The sequence below is a fragment of the Sabethes cyaneus genome, chromosome 1, assembly GCF_943734655.1.
Source record: "Sabethes cyaneus chromosome 1, idSabCyanKW18_F2, whole genome shotgun sequence".
NCBI classification, from domain to species: Eukaryota; Metazoa; Arthropoda; class Insecta; order Diptera; family Culicidae; genus Sabethes; species Sabethes cyaneus.
This window is the reverse complement of record NC_071353.1, coordinates 147,394,692-147,405,866: the sequence shown is the minus strand read 5'-3', so window position 1 is coordinate 147,405,866 and position 11,175 is coordinate 147,394,692. Positions and strand designations below refer to the sequence as shown.

The 11,175-nt window shown below is 46.6% G+C and overlaps 1 protein-coding gene across 2 annotated transcripts; it reads left to right on the top strand.

Moving 5' to 3' along the window:
- Positions 1 to 350: 350 nt before the first annotated feature.
- On the top strand, positions 351 to 5,079 carry LOC128736743 (ankyrin repeat and LEM domain-containing protein 2 homolog). 2 transcript variants are annotated; one of them, XM_053831240.1, is made up of 8 exons: positions 351 to 588; positions 716 to 844; positions 914 to 1,066; positions 1,133 to 1,620; positions 1,701 to 3,272; positions 3,338 to 3,796; positions 3,855 to 4,240; positions 4,318 to 5,079. In XM_053831240.1, the coding sequence occupies exons 2-8, from the start codon at positions 799 to 801 to the stop codon at positions 4,655 to 4,657; spliced, it is 3,444 nt and encodes a 1,147-aa protein (XP_053687215.1). In that variant the 5' UTR covers positions 351 to 588; positions 716 to 798; the 3' UTR covers positions 4,658 to 5,079. The 2 variants fall into 2 exon arrangements, with proteins under 2 accessions (XP_053687215.1, XP_053687208.1); XM_053831233.1 differs by having other exon boundaries at positions 683 to 844.
- The last annotated feature ends 6,096 nt before the right edge of the window (positions 5,080 to 11,175 follow it).

Sequence of the window (11,175 nt, the reverse complement as noted above, 5' to 3'; positions counted from 1 at the left end):
TTCACATGCACTTTCACGGAAGCCGAAAGTAAATACGGCAAATAAATATTTATCGTTCCGTATTCCGTTAAACTTTCTAAAGTGGCATCTACTGTAAACATCTGGTTCAGGCGGTGTCACACGCGCAAACCAACATACCTTAGTTCGGTGTTCTTTGTGCATCATTCGATTTTCGCGTGATTTTCCCTTTTCCTTTCACGCAACCAACCGCACAAAACTTCAAAAAGTATAAAACGACAAACCCACACAAACAACGTTTTTTCACGCAAATCAGTTGCAGTTGGTTGTTGGTTGTGGATGGATTGGACGGGCAAGACGCAAAAGACAAGAGCAAGAGCAGTCTGCTGTTTTTTTATTGTTGAGTGTGTCTTTCTTCTCGCATCGTATCGCAACGCAAATTCGCAAAACGTCGGTTCGTTTCGTCGAACGAAAGATCTATCGGAATCAAAATAGTGCAAAAATAAAGAATTTAGATAAGTGTTACTAAATACGTTCAGTACTCTTCATTTGAGTGGAACGGTATATCGGTGGTATCGGTTGCTCTGTGCTGGAGCACCCAACAACCAAACGGAAGAACGGTCGGTTTCGGTTAGTAACCTTTTGGATTGTTGAGCAAAATTCCTGCCATATTTATTTTCTCGGTAGAATTCTTTTGTTTACACGATTGAACTGTTTGCTTCAGGTCGGCTCACTTGTGTGTTTTTTTTTCGCGTAGCTTGCTACGATTCCATTGGACCAGGATTTTTAAAACGGAAAAATTTTCGACTGACTAGATGAGACGGAGGTAACAGGGCTAAAATGGAGTACTACGCAATTTATCTGCCATACAAGGAACCCGAATTGTGTAAGTAACCATAACCTTTCTCGAATCCGATTCGAAACACTTACCTACTGATTTTTATTTAATTTTCAGCGATAAAAAGCTTCTACAATGATAAGGAGGAAGCGTTGAAGGTGCTCAAATCACACAAGGAAGCCCGACTGAAGGCTTTCCGAACGAGTGAAGAGGCGGTCTATTTTTATCTGAATGGCCCTTCCGATCCGCCTGCGGCGGCCACTCCTAAATGTACGTCCCACTGGTATTCGATTGCAGCTAAACGAGCGTGTTGATAAATTTAGTTTTTCTTTCCAGCACCGTCTAGCACACCGTCGAAGTTAAAACTAGAAAAGACTCCCTTCAAGGCACCGAAAAGTCAGGAGTTGGTTGCCTTTCGAAAGTTGATTGAGAAGAACGAGCTTGAGCAGGCGCGCAGCACGATGCAGCAGAATCCTCGCTACCTGGTCAGCTCGGGCGATATGCCAACGATCCTAAAGGAGGGCCCACGCTACAATGCGCTGCACGTGGCGGCCATGGAAGGGCACGGTGAGATGTGCAAGCTGATTCTGCGAACCATCGAGAATCCCGGCTTTATTGAGTTCCTGCACGGTCAGCGGAATCCTTCGACCGACGAGGTCAGCGCAATCCTGCTGGATCTGTACCTTAACATGCCGGACAAGAGCCGCAGTGAAACGCCGCTGCATTTTGCAGCTAAGTTCGGTTCGGTCAGTGCCGTCGAGGTGCTCATTTCCTATCCGCAGTGTAAAATGACGCGCAACTCGGACGGGCACCTGCCGAGGGATGTAAGTAGGCCATGCTTTTCTGTTACTAAGGAAATACCTAGGCGTTGATTGTTTTTTATGCTTTGTTAAATTTTTCACAGATTATTTGCAACCGTGCCAAGAGTAAGAATGACAGTCCGGAAATTCGGAAGGCGATTGCAAATCTGCTGCAGGAACGGTTTTTTGTGCCAGTGATTCGTGCCGTTGATAACAGTACACCTCCGGTCGTCGGCGAACCATTTACGTTGGCCAACCTTCCGAATCTGGAAGCAAAGGATAAGTTTAGTCCCAAGCTGGAAATCAAGGCGTTCGCCGGACCGATGGACAAGGAAAAGGCACAGGTGTTCTGCAAACGCTGGAAGACCCCGCCGAGGTTAATCCCCTCGCCACGGTTTATTTCACCGGTGAAAGCGTGGAGTTCCAGTAAGATTCCGATCCCGATCGGAGGGGAGGGACCGTTAAGCCCGGTGTCTTCGACACCGATTGGCAACAAACGGCTCGGTGGACGGCGGTCGCTGTTTCCCAACCGGTCGTTCGAGCTGGCGCTCGAGCGGGAAGAACAGGAGAATCACAACGGGATTAATAATAATTTCGAAATAGAAGTGGTCAAGGAGGATGTTGATTTGGAAGCGCAGGAGGAGAAGCGACTACAGGACGAAAGGAATGGAAACAATTTGGTGGCGGTGAAACCGATTCGGATGACCGGAGGGAACTTTGGAGGGATGCGGATGAGTCCGATAAAGAAGAAAGCCGGTGGCTTTCTGTTCCAAAAGTATCGTGAACAGTTGCAAAATTCCTTTGCCACCATTTACGACGACGATGACGATGGCGTTGATGGCGGAAATGACACCAAAGAGGGATTTGCCGAGTTGGATGCGCCAGAAAAGCCGTCCGGGAATAATGGTGATTCGAATTTTAGCTATTTTTGTGATGAAAGCCATTCCTTCTACGAAGGGACCAACATCACCGAGTCACCTTCGTTCAAAGAACGAAAACTGCGCGTGACCGACACGGAAAAAGGTCTCGAAATCATTGGCCGCACTTTGGCTGAAGATCATGCCGTCGGATGGAATGAGTATTGGAAGTTTTTGGAGACGTTTGTCGATCTCAAAAGCATGGATGGCCTGCGAATGTTTGAGGAATACCTACAGAAGCGTCGAAACGACGCTTCCGAGTCCCCATCGGTGGAGGAAAAACGGCCTCGACCAAAACAGTTGGATGTTCTTTCGACCGTGAATAATAACAAAGCCAACGACAGCGTTGGTTCCATATGTAACGCTCTGGAGCGCATGTGCTTGAAGGAGGGACTCCGAACGTCGTCCCCTCAAGTACCATCGGCCACACTACACCATCGTACTTCTGCACCGATCGAACCGACTCCCGTTCACTCAAACATCACCAATCCGTACCTCTGTTTGCACAATTCATTGCAAGTTTTTGCCAAAAGATTCGTCAAGAATCTGGACGAAAGCAGCACAACGACGATGATGATGGATTTCGCCACCTTCTTCCAGCAAGCGGTGGTCGACTCCGTTCGAAAGTTGAATACCCTCATCGACAACTACCGGAAGGATGCAGCGTTTTGTTCAATCGATTTCAGCAAAGTACACTCCCGCTATGCTCAACTGGTAATCATCAACATTGAACAGCAGTCGGAGACTGCACAAAGTGTGGTAAGTTACTTAACAACATCACCATTTAATGCCTAAAACTTTCATGGTTCTGTTTCCCCGCTCAGATACACCGCCTCAAGGTTCTCCTGGACAAAAGCCGCGAAGTAAACTCGGCTGGAAAGCATCGGGATCTGCAGGACAGCCTGGTCTGTCTGCAAGGCTATCTCGATTTTTACATTTACAAAAAACCGGAACTGATGCAAGACTGCCACCGGCTGGAGGAACCGCAAACGGAAGCAAGCTGCTGCCAAACTTGGACCGCAAACCCGCTGGTTCGCAGCTGCCACTGTCGGATCGACGGAGCGTACGCCAAGAAGGGCAGCATGGAACGACTGAACAAGCGCCGCGAGCAGCGGAGGAAAAATGCTGCCGTAGAAAGTCTCGCCAACCGACCGCCGCCGTCGGCGGCCGTCCTCGTTTCTAGTCCATTGTCCTCGTCAGCAGGCTCGAACTTTGCCGCTTACAGGAATCCCGTCATTCTGATTGCGGATCATTCGGGAGATGAGGAGGACGAGGAGTACTTTGTAGGTGACCACAAATTCCTCTATATTTCATATTTTAAAGAAAACGTTTTACTTTCAGAGCTGCAGTGACTCCGAGCTGGACACGGATTCGGACGGGGATGATCCCAACGTGAGCTACGAAACGCCTCCCTCTAGTCCGTCGTTCTTCTCCCAGCTTGAGGATACGCTGGACCTTAGTGCGCATTCCGCCGACGATGGTGCGGCCAGTAACGGCAACAGTGACAAGGAGGATCAATTCCTAGACAGCAACGGTGATATCAGTGAACCCGAAGAAGAAATCGAAGATCAGCCTTACACAAACTTCATCGAAGGAGAGCAAGCCAGCAAACAGGATGTCGACGTACTACAGGTGATCGAAAAGCGACCGATCGACCAGGAACAGTTTCCCTGCGTTTACGAGTGGCGAAGGGCGATGCTGAAACTGCCGGTCGAACTACGTCAGAGGTGAGCTCAAAAAAAACAAAACTCTTCCGTTGCTAGGTTACCACCAAACAAATTCACTTTCCTCCATCCGTTTTTAGTTTATCAACCAAACCGAACCGGCTGCGTTGGCGTGCGGCAAGCAACACGTCCTCGCAAGGAGGACTGGACTATAGTCCCCTCGCCGCAGGCGATTTGAGCAGCGTATCGATAACGGCGGCGGATGACGCGCTGGTCGGTGGTGGTTTCTCCGCTTCTCCACCGACCACACCGGTTAGTGCGAGAAAAATGCTTCGCTTCGGGCCGCGGGCGAGTTCGCTGGCGGCTGCGGCGAACGGCAGCAACGACAGTCTCAGCTCGCTGGACGGTCGTATCCGTTTGATGAATATCTCCGACTACAACAGCACGGTTCAGCGTGTGGCACCGGCACCGATTTCGTAGTTTTAACTCTGTTATTCTTTCCGTTGTTTGATAATCATCTATTTTAATGTTTCGGGGATATTTTCGTCTTTTACTCTTCTAATAGGCAAGGCGTCACACAATTTTTAAGCTAGTGACAATTAACAAATTAGCCAAGCCGTTCTGATTAGCAAGTTTTTGCCTGCCAAACAAACTGTTCCAACAATTAAACTAGCAAATGTAAATCATGCGTTGAATACTACTGGTGGATACGAGTCTCCACCGGAGACTCACCACCAGAGAGACTCGTGTGCGGGACTCGATTCGATTCGATTCGATAGGTTATCATTGCACTACTCAGAAATAAGTCACAGGGACGTTGCCCTTATTCTTTTATTACATTTTTATATCAAATCTTAAAATAGGCTATTATTGCAGGGCTAAATAAAACTGTCGCGTATGATGCAAACAAGAAATAACTACGAAATCCTACCTTCATGCTTGCTAAAACAATTCGAATAATAGTTCGATTTTTGGCTTGGTGTCAGTGTGAGTGGCTGCAATAATTTACAGGAATTCCAACCTCACAATTTCGAAATCTGCAGAAACTTTGTATTAGAGATCCTAGTAATCCATGAATTCGGTTAGTCAGTAAAGTTAACACTTTGTTCTACCGTTGCTATTGGACGTCTTTCAGTCAACAGTTCCCATAGTAACGAGCTGAACTGTAAAAAATTCGAATTTCGGCAAAACATTCTCCTAGAAACAGAATTGGATGAAATTCAAATCCCGAAGTTGGAGTGGAAGCATCTGGAGCCGCAGGAAAAGTTCAAACGGAACCAGTCCCCGAAACTATCACCAGCAAGTGGAAATGGTATGTTACCAGTAAAGAGGGTGTTCATTCGTGAAGGAAGATGTGAAAATTCTATTCAGTCATGGAACGCTTCAACAATCAAGAAGCACCGGTCCGCCCACCGAGCCACCCCAGATTCCTCATTGAATCGATGGCGTCCAATATCCATGAGTTTTGCTACGACTCCGAAAATGGCTATGTGTTCAACGGATGATTCCAGATATACGAAAACCTTTTCCTGAAACACGGCGCTAAGGTCCGGTTATAGTGTGACGGTGCACGACAGGTACGTAAATTTCGTTTTACCGACGTATCCCCGGGAGTTTTCATTCGAGGATACCGTGAATAAGTTGAAGTAGCTGTTCGGAATAAGGACCACCTTGTTCAGCAAACAGTACCGGTGCCTTCAAGTTTCCAAGCGCCCTGAAGAAGACTACGTAACGTATCCAGCTTTCCACGAGCGATAATGGCGGCGATTGAGCACAAGTGAGCACAATCTTTTGACATTCATTGGAGGAGCGTCGAGTTCACCCTGACGTAGTTACTATGGAAACATCCATGATTGTTTGTTGTTCGACTGTAAAAATGTAAACATCGTTAAGTTTTGCAGATCAGCGGAAGAGGAACATAATTGAACGGAAGCAAACTTTTGTGGTTTGTGGCCATAATTTCCTGAAAGCACCGGCTCAAAAAATCCCCTTTAGTATTGTGCGAATTGAATACTCGCGTGCACTCAGACAAACATTAACTTTATATTGGTCGAGCCGTAGCCAAGTTGGCCAGCGTCTCGGTCTGATAAAAAACTTTCCGTTGCGCATTTGGACGTTATTCCCGAAGTATGCGCAAACTACGAAGCCACAATCCATTAAACTTCTTATCTATTCAATTATTCATCGTACACGAAAAGGTGGAAAATTAGCAATATGTTTCGCTTCATGTGCGAAAACTAAACAATGTTTATAATTTTACACTTGAACAACAAACAATCATGGATGTTCCCATAGTAACTCCTTCAGGGCGAACCTGATGCTCCTCCAGTGAATGTCGAAAGATTGTGCCCACTTGTGCTCAATATCCGCCATTATCGTTCGTGGAAAGCTGGATAGAGCGGCAGTGAACAAGTAATGTGAGGATATCGAGTTGAACCGTCTCACAACCGATCAATTCAAATCTCTCGTCTTTATCTGAACGAATGTCAACGTTTGCAGAATCTGAACCATGACATCGCCCTGGTAGAACAGAAATCATCGAAAGCCGCAGCAATTTGTCGTATCCACAGTCGAAGGATAGCAAGCAGTCAAGCGTTCCGAAGACACCGTACTGGCAGTGCGGTTCCTGACCTATTCCATCGCTCTGGAAGGAGCCATCAAAGACGGCGCCTGCTATGTAACCATACATCCAGACTTCAATTTGCTCGGTCTTGACTGGATTGAACTTTTCGAGCTGATGTCGCAACGTTACTTTGAAAAAGACAAACGGCAAAGTACCCGTTACCCGGTTCCGAATGACATCTTCATCAAGCTCAACCGGTTGCAAATTCTCAGCATCATCGACTTGTCGGATGCGTATCTTCATGGTGAAGAAGCCGACGAGTCAAAGCAGCTGTTAATAATCAACCCTACCCAGGACTCTACCGCCTGAACAGATTGGCATCAGGTTTAAAGTCTGCCCCTGCAACTTTCGTACAGCTGATGAACGGCATGACATTATGGTATACAGCGAAACCGTGTTGAAGCATCATCGACATCTTACGGTACTTCTCAAAAGGCTGGCAGAGTACGGATTACATCTTCGGAAAAAGAAGTGCAGCATTCTTCAACGACAGATCAAACATTTCAGTCATATCGTCAATGCCAAGGTTTGCGCCCAGAATCAGCTAAAATTGAAGTAATATCCAAGATGCCAGCGCCATCCGATATCACTAGTCTTCATTCCTTCCTGGGTGCTGTACACCTTTGCTCGAAGCTCGTACGGCAAATGCATCGGCTTCAACCATCCACCAGATGCACTTTTGAAGAAGGATGTCCAAGGACCGTTCTTCGACCAATATTTCCTGGTTGTTGTCGATGCGCATTCAAAGTGGCCTCAAGTCAAAATCGCTAGGTTATGAGCAATGGGAATTGGATCGAATTCAAATCCTGAAGTTGAAGTGGCATCTCCTGGAGCCGTAGGAAACGGTCAAACGGAACCAGGCGGTTCAAGGTCAAGAAAACTACAGCTCGTGGACCTTTGCTATCAAGGTGGTGCTCATTCGTGAAGCGTGCTGGAAAGCCATCGCTGCGGACAATACAGCGGACGAACCATCAGAACGGTGACGATATGTTTGAGCGGTTACATCTTCCATCTGGGAGTTAGACAGCTGACCGGGGTCAAACTTGTGTAGTGTGAATCGCTCGAAACCTATCTAAATGTTCTGACGACCACTCGGCACAAGTTGGCCGCAATCGCATTCGAAGTTAATGACCATGGTAAGACCAATATCCCTTTGATGGGACTACCGAAGACGTACGATCCCATGATCATGGGTCTTGAAGCGTCCGGAATTGGCTCATACTGCTGAAACAAAATTCTCCAGGATGTCGAATAACCAGATGAGTCGCAGGATGCGATGTTGAAACAGCGTTCTGTGACCAAAACAAGAAGAAAGCCGTAAACGTCAGGCCGGATGTGAAATGTTACCGGGTGTAAGTAGCAGATCGGACACTCTGCGCCCGAATGCAAAAAGAACCGCAGGTTCCTAAGGAATCAGAATGGTAATAAGAAGTCGAATACGCACTCGATGTCGAACGAAGGAAAATTGATCAAGGAAGATTGGCAGCGTGACTTGCTATTAATAACGTGGCGATATCAGTGATAGTAAAGGGTGACCTGGAAGTAGAAGCTGATGTAGAAAGTGAATCTATTATGATCAATGTTGCAGATGTGATATATATTCCAGAGCTTGCTGCTCTGATTTCGGTAAAAAATTACCGAATTCGGTCATCGGGTTGTCTTCATAAAGGACTGGCGCAAAGGGATCAGTCCAGCTAGCGACGTAATTGCGATTTAACGAGGTGAAGCATTTCGCCATGTATTTCGTCTGTGCTTACGTGGGAAACAACAACGTCAACCAGTTCTGATATAAAGGTCCTCAAACGGACGAAGTGCTGGACCCAAGGGACTGGCAACCCTATCATAGAGTAGGATGTGTTTGACAGTAGCCAACATATATTGAAATCGTGGGTATTATTTGCAAAAATCTGGCTAAGATTTGAAAATAATACCCTTCTACCAGCATACTGGGCTTTGCAGAGTGAAACGAATAGAACGTGTAGCGATATCATGCTGTCTTATTTACGCTAATGGTTAGATGTTGACTGCATAAACATGGCTGCTTAGCAGTACCGTGGCTGGACCGAATCCATTCCGATTTGTGCGGCCAGATGGGAACAACTTCATTGACCAAAAGCGAGTATTCTCTTCCGCGAAGAAATTCTTCCCACGACGCCGCCGCCGAACAAAAGGAGGCGCATCAGCAACAAAATGGAGGATCAGCGGCAGCCGATTAATCAGCACCAGGGAAGCGGTTTACCATCCGGGAGTCAATCCACCCGGTCCGAATCAGCAGTCGGGAATATCAGCAGATGCCGCCATTGTCCTAATTTTGCAGCAGCTCCAGCACCGTCAGGCAGTAACAAACAGCGCGAATCTGCCCACAAGCAGCAGAGTTTTACGCAACAGTCGGAAGCCCTTTTTCCGGAACGCGATGTCATCAATCAACGTCATCGCTGCACAGAACCTAGAAGCCATTTTGGATTCACCAGGAACGTTCACACCGAAGGCAGCTATGTACGCCAAAGTCTACGCACACAACAAGTGGACTTGGGTGCCTGGCACTGTGATGGAGAAAGTCGGCAACGTCATGTACAACATCTGATCGAACATCGAGAAAATGATTCGGTCCCACATTAATCAGCTTCGGGCCCGAACTCTGTCAGGACCAGACATTGTCTAGACGAATAAGCCATCGAAGCAGTTACCAATCAACATTCTGCTAAATGACTGGAAGCTACCATACCGTTCATCACCTGTGTTGGCACCTACGTCGCAACTGCCTGAATCACCAAGGTCACCAGTAGGTCAGCCCGTAGCCTCCGCAGCATCCAGTAGTCAAAGCTCGACATCATCTTCTCTAATCAACTCGTCGCCTGTGGTCCAGCTACCTAGACGCTCTTCTCGCAACCGAGGATCGCCCCAATGGTTCCAGACGTACCGCAGGTATTAAGGAGGCAGATGTTGAGAACATTGGCAACCCTAACCCAGAAGTTACCACAGTGCTCACCGTTGACAGGTAACTGTCATCCTCTTCATTCCCGACAATTGAGCAAGCAGCATGCTTTTAACATGTCGTGCTTATAAAGTAATATTTTAGTTTCGTAACGTACTTAAGTGTATATTTTTATAACTATCACACCACCTCGTCACGTTACGACAGCAGTAGAAAACTGGATTGTTTCAAAGAATTTCAAGCCTACGCTGAGAAAAAGACTGATCATTACACGTCAACCAAGAGATGAAGAAATATCGTCGAAAATGTAGGTCTCATCATGAAACCAGCGTGCAACACAACCCTGGACAGAAAGGTATATAGCTGAACGTATGAAGCGTTCCATTGTTGAGCAGGCACGATGTTTCGATGCTAATCTGGATAAAACTTTTTGAATTGAAGTAGTTCCACGACACATTTGATCAACTGATAGTCGACTAAAGGGCTTGCAGTTCATCAAAAGTAAATAGAACAACCTCGTTTTTTAGTCTTGACCTTGATATGCGGTCAAACATATATTAATATTTTTTGAAACGGTGGTTCTACAATCCACAAAAAATTCCATTACAAATTTATCGTAAGCTGAAACGTCATGTTTCTGAGTGAGCAGCAAAGCAGACAAGAGAGTCTAGAACCGATTGAGCAAGAAGCAGAATATGATGTTGATTGTATGACGATATGATGACGAGTTGTATTCCAATTCGGCGGAAGACAATGTGACTGAGTATGCTGATATGCGTGACGAGCCAGAGGAACATATGAAGGAAGACGTACGTGAACCAGAAACAGCCGCATCACCGTCTGTGACTGTGCTTCCTCCACAACCAGAATACAAGCTTGAAGCGGTAAGACGCAGTAGACGGGAGTGCCGGATTCCAGGCAAATACCTTGATTTTGAAATTAGTTTCGGTACCACTTCTCAAAAGACTTCCGTGTCTCGGGTGCAAACGAAAAGCTACCCTACTACGTACCGCTGGAGACATATAAAGCCCGACATGTCATTAAGGGATATCAGTTGGTGAAAGGCGTGGAATACCGGGAAACCTACACGCAATGTGACGACCTTCAGTTATATTTGAATGACGAGCAATCGGTCTCGAAGGTAAAGCAGCAACTGTTGGCGAGATTCTTGATGAATGATCTCGGTGTTGCGAATCAAATACTCGAAAACAGTGACTCGCATTTAACCCGAATCAGCGATTGACCAAGAAGCTGTACTCGAAACCTGCCGAGGAATTCTTCAATCGACGTGGTGTAGACTAGGCTAATTCTTACACTAGCTGAAACAACCAGCTCAAAAGTAAGTTGGGATCAACTGAAGACCCGATTGAAGAATATAGAAAATCCTGGATTTATGAAATCAGTTGCCCACATTGCGAAAAGGGTTAGATCGGCCAGACT

Excerpts from the sequence above, each read along its gene's own strand:
- LOC128736743 (XM_053831240.1), top strand. The coding sequence starts at position 799 with ATGGAGTACTACGCAATTTATCTGCCATACAAGGAACCCGAATTGT. Across the intron at positions 1,067-1,132 it reads TGCGGCGGCCACTCCTAAAT|CACCGTCTAGCACACCGTCG; the intron begins GTACGTCCCACT and ends TTTTCTTTCCAG. Across the intron at positions 1,621-1,700 it reads ACGGGCACCTGCCGAGGGAT|ATTATTTGCAACCGTGCCAA; the intron begins GTAAGTAGGCCA and ends AATTTTTCACAG.